We start from the raw sequence: 26,127 nt of genomic DNA, 5'->3' as shown, positions 1-26,127 counted from the left end.
GCTGTTATTCTAGCAGTACCTGCTCTTTTTGACTGTCTGCCGTGCTGGTAGTGAATGTTATTGCTCTAGCAGTGTCTGCTCTGTGTGAATGTATACCTTGCTGGTAGTGTCTGTTGTTACTCTAGCATTACCTGCTCTGTGTGAATGTATACCTTGCTGGTAGTGTATGCTGTTACTCTAGCAGTACCTGCTCTTTTTGAGAGTCTACCTTGCTGGTAGTGTATGCTTTAACTCTGGCAGTACCTAATCTGTGTGACTGTATACCTTGCTGGTACTGTATGTTGTTACTCTAGCAGTACCTGCTCTGTAACTGTATACCTTGTTGGTATTGTATGCTGTTACTCTAGCAGTACCTGCTCTGTTGGACTGTCTACCTTGCTGGTAGTGTCTGTTGTTACTCTAGCATTACCTGCTCTGTGTGAATGTATACCTTGCTGGTAGTGTATGCTGTTCGTCTAGCAGTACCTGCTCTTTTTGACAGTCTACCTTGCTGGTAGTGTATGCTGTAACTCTAGCAGTACGTAATCTGTGTGACTGTATACCTTGCTGGTAGTGTATGTTGTTACTCTAGCAGTACCTGCTCTGTAACTGTATACCTTGCTGGTAGTGTATGTTGTTACTCTAGCAGTACCTGCTCTGTTTAACTTTCTGCCTTGCTGGTAGTGTATGTTGTTACTCTAGCAGTTCCTGCTCTGTGTGAATGCTCTATACCTTGCTGGTGGTGTACGTTGTTACTCTAGCAGTACCTGCTCTGTTTGACTTTCTGCCTTGCTGGTAGTGTATGCTGTTATTCTAGGAGTACCTGCTCTGTTTGACTGTCTTCTTGCTGGTAGTGTATTCTGTTGCTCTAGCAGAACCTGCTCTGTGTGAATGTTCTATACCTTGCTGGTTGTGTATGTTGTTACTCTAGCAGTATCTTCTCTGTGTGAATGTATCCCTTGCTGGTAGTGTATGCTGTTACTCTAGCAGTATCTGCCCTGTTTCACAGTCTACCTTGCTGGTAGCGCATGCTTTTATTCTAGCAGTACCTGCTCTGTTTGACTGTCTGCCTTGCTTGTAGTGTATGCTGTTACTCTAGCAGTACCTGCTCTGTTTGACTGTTTGTCTTGCTGGTAGTGTATGTTGTTACTCTAGCAGTGCCTTATCTGTGTGAATGTACACCTTGCTGGTAGTGTATGCTGTTATTCTAGCAGTACCTGCTCTGTTTGACTTTCTGCCTTGCTGGTAGTGTATTTTGTTACTCTAGCAGTGCCTTCTCTGTGTGAATGCTCTATACCTTGCTGGTTGTGTACGTTGTTACTGTAGCAGTACCTGCTCTGTTTGACTTTCTGCCTTGCTGGTAGTGAATGTTGCTACTCTAGCAGAACCTGCTCTGTGTGACTTTCTGCCTTGCTGATAGTGTATGTTGTTACTCTAGCAGAACCTGCTCTGTAACTGTATACATTGCTGTTAGTGTATGTTGTTACTCTAGCAGTATCTTCTCTGTGTGAATGTCTACCTTGCTGGTGGTGTATGCTGTTACTCTAGCAGTATCTGCCCTGTTTGACAGTCTAACTTGCTGGTAGTGCATGCTGTTATTCTAGCAGCGCCTGCTCTGTTTGACTTTCTTCCTTGCTGATAGTGTATGTTGTTACTCTAGCAGTGCCTGCTTTGTGTGAATGTCTACCTGTCTGGTGGTGTATGTTGTTACTGTAGCAGTTTCTGCCCTGTTTGACAGTCTACCTTGCTGGTAGCGCATGCTGTTATTCTAGCAGTACCTGCTCTTTTTGACTGTCTGCCGTGCTGGTAGTGAATGTTATTGCTCTAGCAGTGTCTGCTCTGTGTGAATGTATACCTTGCTGGTAGTGTCTGTTGTTACTCTAGCATTACCTGCTCTGTGTGAATGTATACCTTGCTGGTAGTGTATGCTGTTACTCTAGCAGTACCTGCTCTTTTTGAGAGTCTACCTTGCTGGTAGTGTATGCTTTAACTCTGGCAGTACCTAATCTGTGTGACTGTATACCTTGCTGGTACTGTATGTTGTTACTCTAGCAGTACCTGCTCTGTAACTGTATACCTTGTTGGTATTGTATGCTGTTACTCTAGCAGTACCTGCTCTGTTGGACTGTCTACCTTGCTGGTAGTGTCTGTTGTTACTCTAGCATTACCTGCTCTGTGTGAATGTATACCTTGCTGGTAGTGTTTGCTGTTACTCTAGCAGTACCTGCTCTTTTTGACAGTCTACCTTGCTGGTAGTGTATGCTGTAACTCTAGCAGTACGTAATCTGTGTGACTGTATACCTTGCTGGTAGTGTATGTTGTTACTCTAGCAGTACCTGCTCTGTAACTGTATACCTTGCTGGTAGTGTATGTTGTTACTCTAGCAGTACCTGCTCTGTGTGAATGTCTACCTTGCTGGTATTGTATTCCGTTGCTCTAGCAGTACCTGCTCTGTGTGACTGTCTACCTTGCTTGTAGTGTATGCTGTTACTCTAGAAGTACCTGCTCTGTTTGACTGTCTGCCTTGCTGGTAGTGTATGTTGTTACTCTAGCAGTACCTGCTCTGTTTGACTGTTTGCCTTGCTGGTAGTATATGTTGTTACTCTAGCAGTACCTTCTCTGTGTAACTGTCTACCTTGCTGGTAGTGTCTGTTGTAACTCCAGCAGGACTTGCTCTGTGTGAAGTTCAACATTACTGGTAGTGTATGTTGTTACTCTAGGTGTACCTGCTCTGTGTGAATATATACCTTGCTGGTGGTGTATGTTGTTACTCTAGCAGTACCTGCTCTGTGTGACTGTCTACCTTGCTGGTGGTGTATGTTGTTACTCTAGCAGTGCGTGCTCTGTGAATGTATACCTTGCTGGTGGTGTACGTTGTTACTCTAGCAGTACCTGCTCTGTTGGACTTTCTGCCTTGCTGGTAGTGTATGTTGTTACTCTAGCAGTATCTTCTCTGTGTGAATGTCTTCCTTGCTGGTAGTGTATGCTGTTACTCTAGCAGTACCTGCTCTTTTTGATAGTCTACCTTGCTGATAGTGTATGTTGTTACTCTAGCAGTACCTAATCTGTGTGACTGTATACATTTCTGTTAGTGTATGTTGTTACTCTAGCAATATCTTCTCTGTGTGAATGTCTACCTTGCTGGTGGTGTATGCTGTTACTCTAGCAGTATCTGCCCTGTTTGACAGTCTAACTTGCTGGTAGTGCATGCTGTTATTCTAAAAGAACCTGCTCTGTGTGAATGTTCTATACCTTGCTGGTGGTGTATGTTGTTACTCTAGCAGTATCTTCTCTGTGTGAATGTATACCTTGCTGGTAGTGTATGCTGTTACTCTAGTGGTATCTGCCCTGTTTGACAGTCTACCTTGCTGGTAGTGCATGCTGTTACTCTAGCAGTACCTGCTCTGTTTGACTGTCTGCCGTGCTGGTAGTGTATGTTGTTACTCTAGCAGTGCCTGCTTTGTGTGAATGTCTACCTGTCTTGTGGTGTTTATTGTTACTGTAGCAGTACCTCCTCTGTTTGACACTTTACCTTGCTGGTAGTGTATGCTGTTATTCTAGGAGTACCTGCTCTGTTTGACTGTCTGCCTTGCTTGTAGTGTATGCTGTTACTCTAGCAGTACCTGCTCTGTTTGACTGTTTGTCTTGCTGGTAGTGTATGCTGTTACTCTAGCAGTACCTGCTCTTTTTGACAGTCTACCTTGCTGGTAGTGTATGCTGTTACTCTAGCAGTACCTAATATGTGTGACTTTATACCTTGCTGGTAGTGAATGTTGTTACTCTAGCAGTACCTGCTCTATACCTGTATATATTGCTGATAGTGTATGTTGTTACTCTAGCAGTACCTGCTCTTTTTGACTGTCTACCTTGCTGGTAGTGTATGTTGTTACTCTAGCAGTACATACTCTGTTTAACTTTCTGCCTTGCTGGTAGTGTATGTTGTTACTCTAGCAGTTCCTGCTCTGTGTGAATGCTCTATACTTTGCTGGTGGTGTACGTTGTTACTCTAGCAGTACCTGCTCTTTGTGACCGTCTACCTTGCTGGTAGTGTATGTTGTTACTCTAGCAGTACCTGCTCTTTGTAACTGTATACATTGCTGGTAGTGTATGTTGTTACTCTAGCAGTACCTGCTCTGTAACTGTATACATTGCTGGTAGTGTATGTTGTTACTGTAGCAGTACCTGCTCTGTTTGACAGTCTACCTTGCTGGTAGTGTATGTTGTTACTCTAGCAGTATCTTCTCTGTGTGAATGTATCCCTTGCTGGTAGTGTATGCTGTTACTCTAGCAGTATCTGCCCTGTTTCACAGTCTACCTTGCTGGTAGCGCATGCTTTTATTCTAGCAGTACCTGCTCTGTTTGACTGTCTGCCTTGCTTGTAGTGTATGCTGTTACTCTAGCAGTACCTGCTCTGTTTGACTGTTTGTCTTGCTGGTAGTGTATGTTGTTACTCTAGCAGTGCCTTATCTGTGTGAATGTACACCTTGCTGGTAGTGTATGCTGTTATTCTAGCAGTACCTGCTCTGTTTGACTTTCTGCCTTGCTGGTAGTGTATTTTGTTACTCTAGCAGTGCCTTCTCTGTGTGAATGCTCTATACCTTGCTGGTTGTGTACGTTGTTACTGTAGCAGTACCTGCTCTGTTTGACTTTCTGCCTTGCTGGTAGTGAATGTTGCTACTCTAGCAGAACCTGCTCTGTGTGACTTTCTGCCTTGCTGATAGTGTATGTTGTTACTCTAGCAGAACCTGCTCTGTAACTGTATACATTGCTGTTAGTGTATGTTGTTACTCTAGCAGTATCTTCTCTGTGTGAATGTCTACCTTGCTGGTGGTGTATGCTGTTACTCTAGCAGTATCTGCCCTGTTTGACAGTCTAACTTGCTGGTAGTGCATGCTGTTATTCTAGCAGCGCCTGCTCTGTTTGACTTTCTTCCTTGCTGATAGTGTATGTTGTTACTCTAGCAGTGCCTGCTTTGTGTGAATGTCTACCTGTCTGGTGGTGTATGTTGTTACTGTAGCAGTTTCTGCCCTGTTTGACAGTCTACCTTGCTGGTAGCGCATGCTGTTATTCTAGCAGTACCTGCTCTTTTTGACTGTCTGCCGTGCTGGTAGTGAATGTTATTGCTCTAGCAGTGTCTGCTCTGTGTGAATGTATACCTTGCTGGTAGTGTCTGTTGTTACTCTAGCATTACCTGCTCTGTGTGAATGTATACCTTGCTGGTAGTGTATGCTGTTACTCTAGCAGTACCTGCTCTTTTTGAGAGTCTACCTTGCTGGTAGTGTATGCTTTAACTCTGGCAGTACCTAATCTGTGTGACTGTATACCTTGCTGGTACTGTATGTTGTTACTCTAGCAGTACCTGCTCTGTAACTGTATACCTTGTTGGTATTGTATGCTGTTACTCTAGCAGTACCTGCTCTGTTGGACTGTCTACCTTGCTGGTAGTGTCTGTTGTTACTCTAGCATTACCTGCTCTGTGTGAATGTATACCTTGCTGGTAGTGTATGCTGTTCGTCTAGCAGTACCTGCTCTGTAACTGTATACCTTGCTGGTAGTGTATGTTGTTACTCTAGCAGTACCTGCTCTGTAACTGTATACCTTGCTGGTAGTGTATGTTGTTACTCTAGCAGTACCTGCTCTGTTTAACTTTCTGCCTTGCTGGTAGTGTATGTTGTTACTCTAGCAGTTCCTGCTCTGTGTGAATGCTCTATACCTTGCTGGTGGTGTACGTTGTTACTCTAGCAGTACCTGCTCTGTTTGACTTTCTGCCTTGCTGGTAGTGTATGCTGTTATTCTAGGAGTACCTGCTCTGTTTGACTGTCTTCTTGCTGGTAGTGTATTCTGTTGCTCTAGCAGAACCTGCTCTGTGTGAATGTTCTATACCTTGCTGGTTGTGTATGTTGTTACTCTAGCAGTATCTTCTCTGTGTGAATGTATCCCTTGCTGGTAGTGTATGCTGTTACTCTAGCAGTATCTGCCCTGTTTCACAGTCTACCTTGCTGGTAGCGCATGCTTTTATTCTAGCAGTACCTGCTCTGTTTGACTGTCTGCCTTGCTTGTAGTGTATGCTGTTACTCTAGCAGTACCTGCTCTGTTTGACTGTTTGTCTTGCTGGTAGTGTATGTTGTTACTCTAGCAGTGCCTTATCTGTGTGAATGTACACCTTGCTGGTAGTGTATGCTGTTATTCTAGCAGTACCTGCTCTGTTTGACTTTCTGCCTTGCTGGTAGTGTATTTTGTTACTCTAGCAGTGCCTTCTCTGTGTGAATGCTCTATACCTTGCTGGTTGTGTACGTTGTTACTGTAGCAGTACCTGCTCTGTTTGACTTTCTGCCTTGCTGGTAGTGAATGTTGCTACTCTAGCAGAACCTGCTCTGTGTGACTTTCTGCCTTGCTGATAGTGTATGTTGTTACTCTAGCAGAACCTGCTCTGTAACTGTATACATTGCTGTTAGTGTATGTTGTTACTCTAGCAGTATCTTCTCTGTGTGAATGTCTACCTTGCTGGTGGTGTATGCTGTTACTCTAGCAGTATCTGCCCTGTTTGACAGTCTAACTTGCTGGTAGTGCATGCTGTTATTCTAGCAGCGCCTGCTCTGTTTGACTTTCTTCCTTGCTGATAGTGTATGTTGTTACTCTAGCAGTGCCTGCTTTGTGTGAATGTCTACCTGTCTGGTGGTGTATGTTGTTACTGTAGCAGTTTCTGCCCTGTTTGACAGTCTACCTTGCTGGTAGCGCATGCTGTTATTCTAGCAGTACCTGCTCTTTTTGACTGTCTGCCGTGCTGGTAGTGAATGTTATTGCTCTAGCAGTGTCTGCTCTGTGTGAATGTATACCTTGCTGGTAGTGTCTGTTGTTACTCTAGCATTACCTGCTCTGTGTGAATGTATACCTTGCTGGTAGTGTATGCTGTTACTCTAGCAGTACCTGCTCTTTATGAGAGTCTACCTTGCTGGTAGTGTATGCTTTAACTCTGGCAGTACCTAATCTGTGTGACTGTATACCTTGCTGGTACTGTATGTTGTTACTCTAGCAGTACCTGCTCTGTAACTGTATACCTTGTTGGTATTGTATGCTGTTACTCTAGCAGTACCTGCTCTGTTGGACTGTCTACCTTGCTGGTAGTGTCTGTTGTTACTCTAGCATTACCTGCTCTGTGTGAATGTATACCTTGCTGGTAGTGTTTGCTGTTACTCTAGCAGTACCTGCTCTTTTTGACAGTCTACCTTGCTGGTAGTGTATGCTGTAACTCTAGCAGTACGTAATCTGTGTGACTGTATACCTTGCTGGTAGTGTATGTTGTTACTCTAGCAGTACCTGCTCTGTAACTGTATACCTTGCTGGTAGTGTATGTTGTTACTCTAGCAGTACCTGCTCTGTGTGAATGTCTACCTTGCTGGTATTGTATTCCGTTGCTCTAGCAGTACCTGCTCTGTGTGACTGTCTACCTTGCTTGTAGTGTATGCTGTTACTCTAGAAGTACCTGCTCTGTTTGACTGTCTGCCTTGCTGGTAGTGTATGTTGTTACTCTAGCAGTACCTGCTCTGTTTGACTGTTTGCCTTGCTGGTAGTATATGTTGTTACTCTAGCAGTACCTTCTCTGTGTAACTGTCTACCTTGCTGGTAGTGTCTGTTGTAACTCCAGCAGGACTTGCTCTGTGTGAAGTTCAACATTACTGGTAGTGTATGTTGTTACTCTAGGTGTACCTGCTCTGTGTGAATATATACCTTGCTGGTGGTGTATGTTGTTACTCTAGCAGTACCTGCTCTGTGTGACTGTCTACCTTGCTGGTGGTGTATGTTGTTACTCTAGCAGTGCGTGCTCTGTGAATGTATACCTTGCTGGTGGTGTACGTTGTTACTCTAGCAGTACCTGCTCTGTTGGACTTTCTGCCTTGCTGGTAGTGTATGTTGTTACTCTAGCAGTATCTTCTCTGTGTGAATGTCTTCCTTGCTGGTAGTGTATGCTGTTACTCTAGCAGTACCTGCTCTTTTTGATAGTCTACCTTGCTGATAGTGTATGTTGTTACTCTAGCAGTACCTAATCTGTGTGACTGTATACATTTCTGTTAGTGTATGTTGTTACTCTAGCAATATCTTCTCTGTGTGAATGTCTACCTTGCTGGTGGTGTATGCTGTTACTCTAGCAGTATCTGCCCTGTTTGACAGTCTAACTTGCTGGTAGTGCATGCTGTTATTCTAAAAGAACCTGCTCTGTGTGAATGTTCTATACCTTGCTGGTGGTGTATGTTGTTACTCTAGCAGTATCTTCTCTGTGTGAATGTATACCTTGCTGGTAGTGTATGCTGTTACTCTAGTGGTATCTGCCCTGTTTGACAGTCTACCTTGCTGGTAGTGCATGCTGTTACTCTAGCAGTACCTGCTCTGTTTGACTGTCTGCCGTGCTGGTAGTGTATGTTGTTACTCTAGCAGTGCCTGCTTTGTGTGAATGTCTACCTGTCTTGTGGTGTTTATTGTTACTGTAGCAGTACCTCCTCTGTTTGACACTTTACCTTGCTGGTAGTGTATGCTGTTATTCTAGGAGTACCTGCTCTGTTTGACTGTCTGCCTTGCTTGTAGTGTATGCTGTTACTCTAGCAGTACCTGCTCTGTTTGACTGTTTGTCTTGCTGGTAGTGTATGCTGTTACTCTAGCAGTACCTGCTCTTTTTGACAGTCTACCTTGCTGGTAGTGTATGCTGTTACTCTAGCAGTACCTAATATGTGTGACTTTATACCTTGCTGGTAGTGAATGTTGTTACTCTAGCAGTACCTGCTCTATACCTGTATATATTGCTGATAGTGTATGTTGTTACTCTAGCAGTACCTGCTCTTTTTGACTGTCTACCTTGCTGGTAGTGTATGTTGTTACTCTAGCAGTACATACTCTGTTTAACTTTCTGCCTTGCTGGTAGTGTATGTTGTTACTCTAGCAGTTCCTGCTCTGTGTGAATGCTCTATACTTTGCTGGTGGTGTACGTTGTTACTCTAGCAGTACCTGCTCTTTGTGACCGTCTACCTTGCTGGTAGTGTATGTTGTTACTCTAGCAGTACCTGCTCTTTGTAACTGTATACATTGCTGGTAGTGTATGTTGTTACTCTAGCAGTACCTGCTCTGTAACTGTATACATTGCTGGTAGTGTATGTTGTTACTGTAGCAGTACCTGCTCTGTTTGACAGTCTACCTTGCTGGTAGTGTATGTTGTTACTCTAGCAGTATCTTCTCTGTGTGAATGTATCCCTTGCTGGTAGTGTATGCTGTTACTCTAGCAGTATCTGCCCTGTTTCACAGTCTACCTTGCTGGTAGCGCATGCTTTTATTCTAGCAGTACCTGCTCTGTTTGACTGTCTGCCTTGCTTGTAGTGTATGCTGTTACTCTAGCAGTACCTGCTCTGTTTGACTGTTTGTCTTGCTGGTAGTGTATGTTGTTACTCTAGCAGTGCCTTATCTGTGTGAATGTACACCTTGCTGGTAGTGTATGCTGTTATTCTAGCAGTACCTGCTCTGTTTGACTTTCTGCCTTGCTGGTAGTGTATTTTGTTACTCTAGCAGTGCCTTCTCTGTGTGAATGCTCTATACCTTGCTGGTTGTGTACGTTGTTACTGTAGCAGTACCTGCTCTGTTTGACTTTCTGCCTTGCTGGTAGTGAATGTTGCTACTCTAGCAGAACCTGCTCTGTGTGACTTTCTGCCTTGCTGATAGTGTATGTTGTTACTCTAGCAGAACCTGCTCTGTAACTGTATACATTGCTGTTAGTGTATGTTGTTACTCTAGCAGTATCTTCTCTGTGTGAATGTCTACCTTGCTGGTGGTGTATGCTGTTACTCTAGCAGTATCTGCCCTGTTTGACAGTCTAACTTGCTGGTAGTGCATGCTGTTATTCTAGCAGCGCCTGCTCTGTTTGACTTTCTTCCTTGCTGATAGTGTATGTTGTTACTCTAGCAGTGCCTGCTTTGTGTGAATGTCTACCTGTCTGGTGGTGTATGTTGTTACTGTAGCAGTTTCTGCCCTGTTTGACAGTCTACCTTGCTGGTAGCGCATGCTGTTATTCTAGCAGTACCTGCTCTTTTTGACTGTCTGCCGTGCTGGTAGTGAATGTTATTGCTCTAGCAGTGTCTGCTCTGTGTGAATGTATACCTTGCTGGTAGTGTCTGTTGTTACTCTAGCATTACCTGCTCTGTGTGAATGTATACCTTGCTGGTAGTGTATGCTGTTACTCTAGCAGTACCTGCTCTTTTTGAGAGTCTACCTTGCTGGTAGTGTATGCTTTAACTCTGGCAGTACCTAATCTGTGTGACTGTATACCTTGCTGGTACTGTATGTTGTTACTCTAGCAGTACCTGCTCTGTAACTGTATACCTTGTTGGTATTGTATGCTGTTACTCTAGCAGTACCTGCTCTGTTGGACTGTCTACCTTGCTGGTAGTGTCTGTTGTTACTCTAGCATTACCTGCTCTGTGTGAATGTATACCTTGCTGGTAGTGTATGCTGTTCGTCTAGCAGTACCTGCTCTTTTTGACAGTCTACCTTGCTGGTAGTGTATGCTGTAACTCTAGCAGTACGTAATCTGTGTGACTGTATACCTTGCTGGTAGTGTATGTTGTTACTCTAGCAGTACCTGCTCTGTAACTGTATACCTTGCTGGTAGTGTATGTTGTTACTCTAGCAGTACCTGCTCTGTTTAACTTTCTGCCTTGCTGGTAGTGTATGTTGTTACTCTAGCAGTTCCTGCTCTGTGTGAATGCTCTATACCTTGCTGGTGGTGTACGTTGTTACTCTAGCAGTACCTGCTCTGTTTGACTTTCTGCCTTGCTGGTAGTGTATGCTGTTATTCTAGGAGTACCTGCTCTGTTTGACTGTCTTCTTGCTGGTAGTGTATTCTGTTGCTCTAGCAGAACCTGCTCTGTGTGAATGTTCTATACCTTGCTGGTTGTGTATGTTGTTACTCTAGCAGTATCTTCTCTGTGTGAATGTATCCCTTGCTGGTAGTGTATGCTGTTACTCTAGCAGTATCTGCCCTGTTTCACAGTCTACCTTGCTGGTAGCGCATGCTTTTATTCTAGCAGTACCTGCTCTGTTTGACTGTCTGCCTTGCTTGTAGTGTATGCTGTTACTCTAGCAGTACCTGCTCTGTTTGACTGTTTGTCTTGCTGGTAGTGTATGTTGTTACTCTAGCAGTGCCTTATCTGTGTGAATGTACAGCTTGCTGGTAGTGTATGCTGTTATTCTAGCAGTACCTGCTCTGTTTGACTTTCTGCCTTGCTGGTAGTGTATGTTGTTACTCTAGCAGTGCCTGCTCTGTGTGAATGCTCTATACCTTGCTGGTTGTGTACGTTGTTACTGTAGCAGTACCTGCTCTGTTTGACTTTCTGCCTTGCTGGTAGTGAATGTTGCTACTCTAGCAGAACCTGCTCTGTGTGACTTTCTGCCTTGCTGATAGTGTATGTTGTTACTCTAGCAGAACCTGCTCTGTAACTGTATACATTGCTGTTAGTGTATGTTGTTACTCTAGCAGTATCTTCTCTGTGTGAATGTCTACCCTGCTGGTGGTGTATGCTGTTACTCTAGCAGTATCTGCCCTGTTTGACAGTCTAACTTGCTGGTAGTGCATGCTGTTATTCTAGCAGTGCCTGCTCTGTTTGACTTTCTTCCTTGCTGATAGTGTATGTTGTTACTCTAGCAGTGCCTGCTTTGTGTGAATGTCTACCTGTCTGGTGGTGTATGTTGTTACTGTAGCAGTATCTGCCCTGTTTGACAGTCTACCTTGCTGGTAGTGCATGCTGTTATTCTAGCAGTACCTGCTCTTTTTGACTGTCTGCCGTGCTGGTAGTGAATGTTATTGCTCTAGCAGTGTCTGCTCTGTGTGAATGTATACCTTGCTGGTAGTGTTTGTTGTTACTCTAGCATTACCGGCTCTGTGTGAATGTATACCTTGCTGGTAGTGTATGCTGTTACTCTAGCAGTACCTGCTCTTTTTTAGAGTCTACCTTGCTGGTAGTGTATGCTGTTACTCTAGCAGTACCTGCTCTGTTGGACTGTCTACCTTGCTGGTAGTGTCTGTTGTTACTCTAGCATTACCTGCTCTGTGTGAATGTATACCTTGCTGGTAGTGTATGCTGTTACTCTAGCAGTACCTGCTCTTTTTGACAGTCTACCTTGCTGGTAGTGTATGCTGTAACTCTAGCAGTACGTAATCTGTGTGACTGTATACCTTGCTGGTAGTGTATGTTGTTACTCTAGCAGTACCTGCTCTGTAACTGTATACCTTGCTGGTAGTGTATGTTGTTACTCTAGCAGTACCTGCTCTGTGTGAATGTCTACCTTGCTGGTATTGTATTCCGTTGCTCTAGCAGTACCTGCTCTGTGTGACTGTCTACCTTGCTTGTAGTGTATGCTGTTACTCTAGAAGTACCTGCTCTGTTTGACTGTCTGCCTTGCTGGTAGTGTATGTTGTTACTCTAGCAGTACCTGCTCTGTTTGACTGTTTGCCTTGCTGGTAGTATATGTTGTTACTCTAGCAGTACCTTCTCTGTGTAACTGTCTACCTTGCTGGTAGTGTCTGTTGTAACTCCAGCAGGACTTGCTCTGTGTGAAGTTCAACATTACTGGTAGTGTATGTTGTTACTCTAGGTGTACCTGCTCTGTGTGAATGTATACCTTGCTGGTGGTGTATGTTGTTACTCTAGCAGTACCTGCTCTGTGTGACTGTCTACCTTGCTGGTGGTGTATGTTGTTACTCTAGCAGTGCGTGCTCTGTGAATGTATACCTTGCTGGTGGTGTACGTTGTTACTCTAGCAGTACCTGCTCTGTTGGACTTTCTGCCTTGCTGGTAGTGTATGTTGTTACTCTAGCAGTATCTTCTCTGTGTGAATGTCTTCCTTGCTGGTAGTGTATGCTGTTACTCTAGCAGTACCTGCTCTTTTTGATAGTCTACCTTGCTGATAGTGTATGTTGTTACTCTAGCAGTACCTAATCTGTGTGACTGTATACATTTCTGTTAGTGTATGTTGTTACTCTAGCAATATCTTCTCTGTGTGAATGTCTACCTTGCTGGTGGTGTATGCTGTTACTCTAGCAGTATCTGCCCTGTTTGACAGTCTAACTTGCTGGTAGTGCATGCTGTTATTCTAAAAGAACCTGCTCTGTGTGAATGTTCTATACCTTGCTGGTGGTGTATGTTGTTACTCTAGCAGTATCTTCTCTGTGTGAATGTATACCTTGCTGGTAGTGTATGCTGTTACTCTAGTGGTATCTGCCCTGTTTGACAGTCTACCTTGCTGGTAGTGCATGCTGTTACTCTAGCAGTACCTGCTCTGTTTGACTGTTTGCCTTGCTGGTAGTATATGTTGTTACTCTAGCAGTACCTTCTCTGTGTAACTGTCTACCTTGCTGGTAGTGTCTGTTGTAACTCCAGCAGGACTTGCTCTGTGTGAAGTTCAACATTACTGGTAGTGTATGTTGTTACTCTAGGTGTACCTGCTCTGTGTGAATGTATACCTTGCTGGTGGTGTATGTTGTTACTCTAGCAGTACCTGCTCTGTGTGACTGTCTACCTTGCTGGTGGTGTATGTTGTTACTCTAGCAGTGCGTGCTCTGTGAATGTATACCTTGCTGGTGGTGTACGTTGTTACTCTAGCAGTACCTGCTCTGTTGGACTTTCTGCCTTGCTGGTAGTGTATGTTGTTACTCTAGCAGTATCTTCTCTGTGTGAATGTCTTCCTTGCTGGTAGTGTATGCTGTTACTCTAGCAGTACCTGCTCTTTTTGATAGTCTACCTTGCTGATAGTGTATGTTGTTACTCTAGCAGTACCTAATCTGTGTGACTGTATACATTTCTGTTAGTGTATGTTGTTACTCTAGCAATATCTTCTCTGTGTGAATGTCTACCTTGCTGGTGGTGTATGCTGTTACTCTAGCAGTATCTGCCCTGTTTGACAGTCTAACTTGCTGGTAGTGCATGCTGTTATTCTAAAAGAACCTGCTCTGTGTGAATGTTCTATACCTTGCTGGTGGTGTATGTTGTTACTCTAGCAGTATCTTCTCTGTGTGAATGTATACCTTGCTGGTAGTGTATGCTGTTACTCTAGTGGTATCTGCCCTGTTTGACAGTCTACCTTGCTGGTAGTGCATGCTGTTACTCTAGCAGTACCTGCTCTGTTTGACTGTCTGCCGTGCTGGTAGTGTATGTTGTTACTGTAGCAGTGCCTGCTTTGTGTGAATGTCTACCTGTCTTGTGGTGTTTATTGTTACTGTAGCAGTACCTCCTCTGTTTGACACTTTACCTTGCTGGTAGTGTATGCTGTTATTCTAGGAGTACCTGCTCTGTTTGACTGTCTGCCTTGCTTGTAGTGTATGCTGTTACTCTAGCAGTACCTGCTCTGTTTGACTGTTTGTCTTGCTGGTAGTGTATGCTGTTACTCTAGCAGTACCTGCTCTTTTTGACAGTCTACCTTGCTGGTAGTGTATGCTGTTACTCTAGCAGTACCTAATATGTGTGACTTTATACCTTGCTGGTAGTGAATGTTGTTACTCTAGCAGTACCTGCTCTATACCTGTATATATTGCTGATAGTGTATGTTGTTACTCTAGCAGTACCTGCTCTTTTTGACTGTCTACCTTGCTGGTAGTGTATGTTGTTACTCTAGCAGTACCTAATCTGTTTAACTTTCTGCCTTGCTGGTGGTGTACGTTGTTACTCTAGCAGTACCTGCTCTTTGTGACCGTCTACCTTGCTGGTAGTGTATGTTGTTACTCTAGCAGTACCTGCTCTTTGTAACTGTATACATTGCTGGTAGTGTATGTTGTTACTCTAGCAGTACCTGCTCTGTAACTGTATACATTGCTGGTAGTGTATGTTGTTACTGTAGCAGTACCTGCTCTGTTTGACAGTCTACCTTGCTGGTAGTGTATTCTGTTATTCTAGCAGTACCTGCTCTGTTTGACTGTCTACCTTGCTGGTAGTGTATGCTGTTATTCTAGGAGTACCTGCTCTGTTTGACTGTCTTCTTGCTGGTAGTGTATTCTGTTGCTCTAGCAGAACCTGCTCTGTGTGAATGTTCTATACCTTGCTGGTTGTGTATGTTGTTACTCTAGCAGTATCTTCTCTGTGTGAATGTATCCCTTGCTGGTAGTGTATGCTGTTACTCTAGCAGTATCTGCCCTGTTTGATAGTCTACCTTGCTGGTAGCGCATGCTGTTATTCTAGCAGTACCTGCTCTGTTTGACTGTCTGCCTTGCTTGTAGTGTATGCTGTTACTCTAGCAGTACCTGCTCTGTTTGACTGTTTGTCTTGCTGGTAGTGTATGTTGTTACTCAAGCAGTGCCTTATCTGTGTGAATTTACACCTTGCTGGTAGTGTATGCTGTTATTCTAGCAGTACCTGCTCTGTTTGACTTTCTGCCTTGCTGGTAGTGTATGTTGTTACTCTAGCAGTGCCTGCTCTGTGTGAATGCTCTATACCTTGCTGGTTGTGTACGTTGTTACTGTAGCAGTACCTGCTCTGTTTGACTTTCTGCCTTGCTGGTAGTGAATGTTGCTACTCTAGCAGAACCTGCTCTGTGTGACTTTCTGCCTTGCTGATAGTGTATGTTGTTACTCTAGCAGAACCTGCTCTGTAACTGTATACATTGCTGTTAGTGTATGTTGTTACTCTAGCAGTATCTTCTCTGTGTGAATGTCTACCTTGCTGGTGGTGTATGCTGTTACTCTAGCAGTATCTGCCCTGTTTGACAGTCTAACTTGCTGGTAGTGCATGCTGTTATTCTAGCAGTGCCTGCTCTGTTTGACTTTCTTCCTTGCTGATAGTGTATGTTGTTACTCTAGCAGTGCCTGCTTTGTGTGAATGTCTACCTGTCTGGTGGTGTATTTTGTTACTGTAGCAGTATCTGCCCTGTTTGACAGTCTACCTTGCTGGTAGCGCATGCTGTTATTCTAGCAGTACCTGCTCTGTTTGACTGTCTGCCGTGCTGGTAGTGAATGTAATTGCTCTAGCAGTGTCTGCTCTGTTGGACTGTCTACCTTGCTGGTAGTGTCTGTTGTTACTCTAGCATTACCTGCTCTGTGTGAATGTATACCTTGCTGGTAGTGTATGCTGTTACTCTAGCAGTACCTGCTCTTTTTGACAGTCTACCTTGCTGGTAGTGTATGCTGTAACTCTAGCAGTACGTAATCTGTGTGACTGTATACCTTGCTGGTAGTGTATGGTGTTACTCTAGCAGTACCTGCTCTGTAACTGTATACCTTGCTGGTAGTGTATGTTGTTACTCTAGCAGTACCTGCTCTGTGTGAATGTCTACCTTGCTGGTAGTGTATTCCGTTGCTCTAGCAGTACCTGCTCTGTGTGACTGTCTACCTTGCTTGTAGTGTATGCTGTTACTCTAGAAGTACCTGCTCTGTTTGACTGTCTGCCTTGCTGGTAGTGTATGTTGTTACTCTAGCAGTACCTGCTCTGTTTGACTGTTTGCCTTGCTGGTAGTGTATGTTGTTACTCTAGCAGTACCTTCTCTGTGTAACTGTCTACCTTGCTGGTAGTGTCTGTTGTTACTCCAGCAGTACTTGCTCTGTGTGAAGTTCAACATTACTGGTAGTGTATGTTGTTACTCTAGGTGTACCTGCTCTGTGTGAATGTATACCTTGCTGGTGGTGTATGTTGTTACTCTAGCAGTACCTGCTCTGTGTGACTGTCTACCTTGCTGGTGGTGTATGTTGTTACTCTAGCAGTGCGTGCTCTGTGAATGTATACCTTGCTGGTGGTGTACGTTGTTACTCTAGCAGTACCTGCTCTGTTGGACTTTCTGCCTTGCTGGTAGTGTATGTTGTTACTCTAGCAGTGTCTGCTCTGTGTGAATGTCTACCTGGCTGGTGGTGTATGTTGCTACTCTAGCAGTACCTGCTCTGTTTGACCATCTACCTTGCTGGTAGTGTATGTTGTTACTGTAGCAGTACCTGCTATGTTTGACTGTCTACCTTGCTGATAGTGTATGTTGTTACTTTAGCAGTACCTGCTCTGTGTGAATATTGTGATGGAAAAAATTCGTTATCAATATACTCCACTTGAACACAACAAGGTCTTTTGTCTTATCTATCCCTGGCCAGATTGCGCCCCGGAAGATCCGGAGAGTACACCTAGCCATTCAGATTGCGCTGAAGGCCCCAGACCATTTGCCCAGGGACTGACATTCTCACACTATGCCCTTTGTTGAATAGATCCTTTGATCTAAGCCTGTAAAAATGCTTAGCAGTACCAACTGGCTCTCTCTCTTCTTCACCATTCTCTTCTGGCTGTTCTTGTAAAATGTCCCTTTGCGCGCAAGGTCTTTTTTTGTCTTGCTTTTCTAAATAAATGTTTTTCTAAATGATGTATTGACAACCAAGGCTCCTGACCAACTCATTTTTATAATTTCCATCATAACGTCTACCTTGCTTGTGGTGTATGTTGTTACTCTAGCAGTACCTGCTCTGTGAGACTATCTACCTTACTGGTAGTGTATGTTGTCACTCTAGCAGTACCTGCTCTGTGTGAATGCATACCTTTTTGGTAGTGTACTTCGTAGCCTAGCAGTATTCCATTGGTTTGGACTGGAGGAGTCCAGTGGAGAGTCAGCTCAGTTTCTGATGGGCTCTCAAACCTAAGAGATGCAGGTGGGCCAGGAACTACACCACACCCGAACACACACACACACACACACACACACACACACACGCACACACACAAACACAAAAAGTACACTGTCAGTGATGTGAGCATAATTACATCAGATAAGAGATGACCATGAGTGAGGGTTGAATGAGGCATATATATATATATATATATATACATATATATATATATTTTTTTTTTTGCAGGTTTAATCATCATATTCGTTGCCAGATATGACAGACATCCTAACAGGCTGATAAATGTGATGTTCTCTGTTTCGCCTCACCTCCCTCTGGGGTGCTGAAGTGGTACGGAAGGGAATGAGGACCCTCCCCTTTACTGTTTACAGTAGTCATTGTCAGCTTATAACGCGAATAGGGGCGCAGCCCTATGACTTCTTCTGAGGTTTTCGTTCCATACACCTCCACCTCTCGGCGGTCCTCTTCACTGTCCATCCCTCGTTCCGCTCCCTCTTTCCCTCTGTCTTCCTCGTAATGCATCTTTTGGGGTGCCCTTCGTCCCCGTCCTCCCACAAAGCCCAGCCTTTTAATGTAGATCTGGACCAAGAAAGCAGGGGGCAAGGAAAAAGTAAAGCGAAGCGAGAAAGAGGTGGAAAGGAATCAGGAACAATTTATTTGTCATTTCATATGATGATGTACTACGGACACAAAAGAAATAAAATTCCGTTTTCCCCAGCTCACAGCAGTGCAACACAAAACACACACATAGCCAAAAACCTCCTATCAGACGCAGCAGACCAGGCTCCCGTAGCCGATCCAACGCCAGCTCTACAGCCAGACACCCTCGACACATGTCCCCCGCAGGCCACACGATGACACAGACACAGACAAAAACACTGCACAGTCGACGCTAGGCGAGGCTGCCACCAGACCGCCTCAGTGTTTCCTCTCAGGCAGGGTCGTGCGCTAGCAGTTAGCTTAGCCTGCCCCGCTACGGTGTCCTGTCAAGACCCCTCTCAGTGTTTCCTCTTCAGGCCTACAGGACGCAGCAGAACAAGCTCTCTCAGCTGATCCAGCGCCAGATTTCCCAGCCAAGTGAACTCGATGATCAAAATAAAAACTTAACACGATGACAAAAACTTAGCCGTAGACGCGGACAAAGACACTTCATAATCAGCACTGGATGAGGCCACCACAAACCCGAATCTGCGCCACCATCTTCCCACACCGGAAGCCAGCTAACTAACTGATGTGTTAGTAAAGATACTAACACATCAGGAACCCCTCAATCAGCTCTGTGCATACCTGTAGTCCACTGACTTCCGGTTTCTACTGCAGAGGTCATACCAGTTTCCTGTTTGTTGGCATGTGCCATTGACCATGCCGTGTTTTTGGCGATGCCTGCAAGATTTACCATGGATAAATGTCAACGACATGCACACAACTGTCCACACACTTTCACCTGCACCTACCAGCAAACGGGTGAAACGTTTGAAGTTGTACATATCAAGTTACGTCCACCATTATGTGGATGAGGGCACTCATCCTCATAATTGGATGGATAATTGGACTCATCCTCACCATGTGGATGAGGATACTCATCCTCAATTGGATGGATAATTGGACTCATCCTCATAATTGGATGGATAATTGGACTCATCCTCACCATGTGGATGAGGATACTCATCCTCATAATTGTGGATGTAACTTGATATGCACAACTTGAAACTTTTCACCTGTTTGTTGGTAGGTGGTAGAGTCCGTGGACTACAGTTATGCACAGAGCAAGTATGGCTAGCTTTAGTGTCTTCATGGATATGTGGGAGTAGTAAGGTAGCTGGGTAAGGGACTAGTTGTGTCTGATCCATCTGAATAAGCGGTGTGTGGTATTGTTGAATTCACTGAAACATGTTCATGAACAGCCACTTTGTGTTGAGAGTGTCATGGAATATGTGCAGCAGCTGAAAGCAGTGAGTATGTGAGTCTTGTGCTGCACAGTGCAAATAGTAAAAACATTTTATTCTCAGTTTCTAGAGCTCTGTTAGCTTTGTCAGCATCATTGTGTGAAATGAAGCCATCACTTTGCAAGCCTAGCCTGCTGCTTGTGGTACAAATTCAGTTTATTTTTGCTAGTGTTTAAACGGTACTTTGTGTAAACTGAGGGGTCACAATCAAAAGTAGTACTTTTATAAGACAGGTCAAGGTGTCCCTGTAATACTAACAGATGACAGACCTCACCTCGTCTGTTATCTTGAGGGTCCATGGGTAAATTACCTTGTATCCCAGTAGCGCTCCTCGGACACGCTGGGGTGTTTCCCACCTCACGGTGACTGTGCTGTTCATCGCAAACACTGCCAACCCACCCGGAGGCTCCAGAGGCACTGAGAGATGAGAGGAGAATTGAACTAATGTTAACAGAGCATTACTCAGAGAAATTATCTTTCTTTACAACATAAAACATATAGTTTGCTACTATTTGTCAGTGTCCAGTCATATGTAAGTGCCTGTGTGCCCCTAACTATTCTATCTGGGGCCATTTTGCATCCCTCGTAATCAATATTTCTACTGGGGACAGGAAATGGTGCTGGCGAGGGCCGAGCCTTAAAAACATACAATCTTCTCCTGAGTATCCTATCACTGGGGCTGGCGGGGGACCCTCTCCCAAGGAATTGACAGCCTGGATCTTGATCTCAAACGGTGTGTAAGTTCCTGTCCCGGTTACTTGGAAGGGTGGAGTTTTGGTATAGGCGTGACTCCACTGTGACCCTCGCCCCTCTGCCTCCCGCCATGACACCTTGTACTGGAAGTCTCTGCCATTGTGCAAGCGCTTGTTCATCTCCTGCACACACGCATTGGCAAACATACACGTAGGAAAATTACATTTTGTTTATATAAGAGTTTAGCACACACAACACGCACAATAAAATATGCATACAAAAAGAAATACTCACATCCCACACGATGATAAGAGTGTCTGGGAGCTCGGACTCACTACGCACATTAGTAGGGTTACTGTCAGGAACTTTCGGAGAGAAACAGAAACAGAACATTTGACACATAACTCGATGGGCTTAACAGTTTTCTGGGTAACACTTCAGTATGGGGAATGTAGTCACCATTAATTAGGTGCTTATTAGCATGCAAATTAGCAACATATTGGCTCTTAATTGGTCATTATTACATACTCATTAATGCCTTATTCTGCATGGCCTTATTATACAACCAGTAAGCCATTAACTATGAGTTTTCCCTCTATAACCTCAGAATTATTGCTTATTAGTAGTACCATCTCAATATGCTTTGCTTAGTATGGACTTTATAAGGTGGTAGTACCACAAGAGTTATTCTCCCTTACTAACACTTAATGAATATGGTCTGTTCTTACATAACAACACACAAAACTACAAGTGTTACTAGTGTTAAATTACTGTAAATTAAGTTTTTGTTACTTAGAATATGTTCCCCATACTAAAGTGACATCTTGATCATTACTAATTCACTAGTAATTAAGTTTTTTTATGTTCCCCATACTAGTGTTACCGTTTTCTGTCAGTGCGATAACAAGTGAAGAAAAAAAAATCAGAATAAAAATGCCCATCAAGTCAAACCAGGATGTGTCAAAGTATCACAGGGAAAAGTGTGTATGAGGTTAATTTCTACACCAAGGAATTAAAGTGAAAAAAGAAAGCGTTTTACTCTACCAAAGCATATAAAATATAACTTAACGGAATAGTTAAGAACTTTTTGAAGTCTACACCCACATATTCTACTCACCACTAATGTTATCCTTCAGTAGATTTCATTTTCATCCAATCCTGACTTTAACTTGGTTTTGCATCTGCTGCTAGCCAGCTACATACACTGTATTGCAAATCAACAGGAACAGTTGGAAAATTCTCCTTCAGATCAGAAAACTCTCCATCATTTATCTAAAGCCAACATAAAGCCAACATAATACTAACATAAAGCCAACATAATGCTAACATAATGCCAACATAAAGCCAACATAATGCTAACATAAAGCCAACATAATGCTAACATAATGCAAACATAAAACCAACATAATGACAACATAAAGCCAACATAAAGCCAACGTAACGCTAACATAATGCCAACATAAAGCCAACATAATGCCAACATAATGACAACATAAAGCCAACATAATGCTAACATAATGCGAACATAAAACCAACATAATGACAACATAAAGCCAACATAAAGCCAATGTAACGCTAACATAATGCCAACATAAAGCCAACATAATGCTAACATAAAGCCAACATAATGCAAACATAAAACCAACATAATGACAACATAAAGCCAACATAAAGCCAACGTAACGCTAACATAATGCCAACATAAAGCCAACATAATGCTAACATAATGACAACATAAAGCCAACATAACGCTAACATAATGCCAACATAAAGCCAACATAATGCCAACATAATGCTAACATAAAGCCAACATAAAGCCAACATAACGCTAACATAATGACAACATAATGCCAACATAATGCTAACATAATGCCAACATAATGCTAACATAAAGCCAACATAATGACAACATAAAGCCAACATAAAGCCAACATAATGCTAACATAATGCCAACATAATGCAGCATCACAGCAAACTCAAGTGGTTATTTCAAAAGATGAAAGTCGTTTTATTACTGAAGACCTTGGTTTTTGCTGTGTGCAGTGTAGTGACATTTGCCGATACTTGCTGGTAGCCAACACCTCAGCATATGTGTGCAAAGCGTCTGCATATTGCTGGCTCACATTCACCATGATGGACTAGCGTAGCATCATGTTGGGTCTGGACCAACTGTGAAGTGCTTCTTTCAACTTAAAGAGACTAATTCCATCTTACACGCTGACTTCCACTGCAGTGTGGCTGGCTAGCAGGGGCCAGTATGACGTGCAGGATGGATGAATGCAAAAATGAAATCTTCTGATCGACACCATTAGTTGTCAGTACAAAACAAGAATGGCCAGAAAGTTGTATCAGTTCATCTGAACACAAAGGCTTCTTTGACTCCTCGTTCAAACCAGCGTTCCTCCCTGTCAAGGATGTGCACATGCTCATCTTTGAAAGAGTGGCCACTGGCCTGTAGATGGTGTAGACATACACTTCTCAACTGTTCCAACACTCCCGCCACATACAGAATCACAGCTGTTGAGAAGTGTATTGTCGAAACACTGCATCTCAGTTGTTTTCAAACCCCAAACCACGCTGTGCCAGAAACTTGTGCACCCCAAGGATCAGTCCCCCGGCACAAACAGAGCAATATGGTATACGCTGTTAAGTGTCAGGACGATTGCCGTGACTTGTACATTGGGAAAACCAAACAAACGCTGGCCAAGAGGATGACACAACACAGGAGAGCTAACACATCAGACCAGGATTCCACAGTCTACACCATCTACAGGCCAGGACTCCACAGTCTACACCATCTACAGGCCAGGACTCCACAGTCTACACCATCTACAGACCAGGACTCCACAGTCTACACCATCGAGGGTTCTAAGAGTAAATGTGTCACCATCTTACAATGCTGTGATTGTAACCATTCCCCAGCCCTTGGTGAATAGTACACATGGCCTTTGTAAGTCTAGTCAATGGTCATGGCAATCTGCATATGAAACTGATCACTGGTTTCAGTCGTTATGCAGTTGCGGTGTTTATAAGGGTGGGGACACCTGCAGTCAGTTGAGACTCAGGAAGTCACTTAGATGAGAAATGAAATGTTTATCCGACTAAATTTGTCCAGATGAACCGATTCAAGTTTCTGGGATTTCCTGACCTGGATTGTTGAGCATGCATCAATACAAAACAGGAACTGACTTCAAAAATTCTATGATATCCTTCTAGTCCGGGGAGAGTTAATTCTTACCAGCAGGTGGGGTGCTGTGGGTCTCAGAGGGCAGGCTGGGGTCACTTTGGCCTATTTGGTTCACCGCAATGACCCGGAAGTGATACTTGGTATAGGGCTGGAGTGTCAACTCTAAGTGGTTGATATCTCCAGAGACCTTATTCCATTCCTCCCAACTCCCCTTCCCTTCATCCAAGTGCTGCTCCTCTCTGCCCTGCACAATGAACTCTGAGAGCGGCAGAAAGAGGGAGAGGGAAAAAAAGATTAAGTTTGTGGGGGGGAAAAACATATCTACTGTAGGAGCAAATGTCATCTCTCCGTAAAAGACTGAACAGGCAACCAAATATATCCAGTACAAACGAGGGGAGGTGAAGATAGGAGGAGGTGGAGAAAGGACTCTTGATACGCGAGAGAATGACTCGTTAGATAATAAACTGATTCACACCAGAATTCATCAGTCAGCGCTGAGTAACTCCCCTTTCCTCTTCCTGTTCTTCTTTTTGGATTTTTTACCCCCTTTTCTCCCCAATTGTACATGGCCAATTGCCCCACTCTTCCGAGTTGTCCCGGTCTCTGCTCCACCCCTTCTGCTGATCCGGGGAGGGCTGCAGACTACCACATGCCTCCTCCGATACATGTGGAGTCACCAGCCGCTTCTTTTCACCTGACAGTGAGGAGTTTCACCAGGGGGATGCAGCGCGTGGGAGGATCAAGCTATTCCCCCCAGTTCCCCATCCCTCCCCCCCGAACAGGCGCCCCGACTGACCAGAGGAGGCGCTAGTGCAGCGACCAGGACACGTACCCACATCTGGTTTCCCACCCGCAAGACACGGCAAATTGTCTGTCGGGACGCCCAACCTAGCCGGAGGTAACACGGGGATTCAAACCAATGATCCCGGTTAGTAGGCCTCCTCTTTCCTCTTAACACTGAGTTCTGACACCACCAAGAACCAACCCAGTAGCTCTTATGCAGCATATGATAGCGATCATGCTTAATGGCGTAGCTTGTCAACACAGCTCAGGCTGAAGGGGAAGGTGAAGAGGCATTGATGGGGAAACCTGTAGTACAAATGAGTACGTTCACATGGTAACTGTTCACATGGCAACTGACACAGGCTGCCTGTAGCGAAGTCATCTTGAAAGATTGTTGACATGGCAACAGTAACTACAGAAGAAGGAATTTGCAGCTGAATTGTAAGTGGGTTGAACAACGGTGTAGCTCAAATAAGAGAGCAGGCCTAATTTCTTAACAATTGTTTGTTTGAAATGGTAAATTTATAAAAAATGAGCAAGACGGAATACCTATGCGTGAATAAGAGGGAGGAAAGCGGAATGGCCAGGATGCAAGGAGTAGAGGTGACGAAGGCATATGAGTTTAAATACTTGGGGTCAACTGTCCAAAGTAATAGGGAGTGCAGGAGAGAGTTGAAGAAGAGAGAGCAGGCAGGGTGGAGTGGAGGGAGAAGAGTGTCAGGAGTGATTTGTGACAGAAGGGTACCAGCAAGAGTTAAAGGGAAGGTTTACAAGATGGTTGTGAGACCAGATATGTTATATGGTTTGGAGACAGTGGCACTGATGAAAAGACAGGAGGTGGAGCTGGAGGTGGCAGAGTTGAAGATGATAAGATTTTCAATGGGAGTTAAAAAGAAGGACCGGATTAGGAACGATTATATTGGAGAGACAGCTCAGGTTGGATGGTTTGGAGACAAAACAAGAGAGGCAAGATTGAGATGGCTTGGACATGTGTGGAAGAGAGATGCTGGGTATATTGGGAGAAGGATGCAGAATATGGAGCTGCCAGGGAAGAGGAGAAGAGGAAGGCCAAAGAGGAGGTTTATGGATGTGGTGAGGGAGGATATGCAGGTGGCTGGTGTGACGAGGGAACATGCAGAAGACAGGAAGAGATGGAAACGGATGATCCGCTGTGCCGACCCCTAACGGGAGTAGTAATAGTAGTAGTAGCAGTAGTAGCAGTAGTAGTAGCAGCAGCAGAGGTGGTAGCAGCAGCAGTAGCAGTAGCAGTAGTAGTAGTACTAGCAGTAGTAGCAGTAGTAGTAGCAGTAGTATTAGTAGTAGCAGCAGTAGTATTAGTAGTAGTAGTAGTAGCAGCAGTAGTAGTAGTAGCAGCAGTAGTATTAGTAGTAGTAGCAGTAGTAGTAGCAGCAGTAGTCGTAGCAGCAGTAGTAGCAACAGTAGTCGTAGCAGCAGTAGTAGTAGTAGTAGCAGTAGTTGTCATAGTAGTAGTAGTGGTAGTAGTAGCAGCAGTAGCCGTAGCAGTAGTAACAGTAGTAGTAGTAGTAGTAGTAGCAGCAGCAGTAGTAGTAGTAGCAGTAGTAGTAGTAGCAGCAGCAGTAGTAGTAGTAGCAGTAGTAGTAGTAGCAGCAGCAGTAGTAGTAGTAGCAGCAGCAGCAGTAGTAGCAGTAGTAGTAGTAGCAACAGTAGTAGTAGTAGCAGTAGTATTATTATTAATAGTAGTAGTAGCAGCAGTAGTAGTAGTAGCAGCAGTAGTAGTAGTAGCAGTAGTAGTAGCAGCAGTAGTAGTAGCAGCAGTAGTAGTAGTAGCAGTAGTAGTAGCAGCAGTAGTCGTAGCAGCAGTAGTAGCAACAGTAGTAGTAGCAGCAGCAGTAGTAGTAGCGGCAGTAATAGTAGCAGAAGGAGTAGCAGTAGTAGTAGCA

The 26,127-nt window shown here is 44.1% G+C and overlaps 1 protein-coding gene across 1 annotated transcript in view; it reads right to left on the bottom strand.

The window, feature by feature from the left end:
• Positions 1–26,127, bottom strand: part of LOC130130455 (neural cell adhesion molecule L1.1-like) — a 254,889-nt gene that overhangs the window by 100,742 nt on the left and 128,020 nt on the right. Inside the window, exons 15-20 of the mRNA XM_056300168.1 lie at positions 23,474–23,680; positions 20,530–20,600; positions 20,192–20,417; positions 19,853–19,959; positions 17,905–18,175; positions 17,510–17,632 (exon numbers count right to left, since the gene is read on the bottom strand). Of these exons, the coding sequence (XP_056156143.1) occupies positions 17,510–17,632; positions 17,905–18,175; positions 19,853–19,959; positions 20,192–20,417; positions 20,530–20,600; positions 23,474–23,680 (1,005 nt within the window). The remainder of the gene's footprint in view (positions 1–17,509; positions 17,633–17,904; positions 18,176–19,852; positions 19,960–20,191; positions 20,418–20,529; positions 20,601–23,473; positions 23,681–26,127) is intronic.

Source organism: Lampris incognitus, chromosome 2, assembly GCF_029633865.1.
Source record: "Lampris incognitus isolate fLamInc1 chromosome 2, fLamInc1.hap2, whole genome shotgun sequence".
Classification (NCBI taxonomy): Eukaryota; Metazoa; Chordata; class Actinopteri; order Lampriformes; family Lampridae; genus Lampris; species Lampris incognitus.
This window is presented reverse-complemented; position numbering and strand designations above follow the sequence as displayed.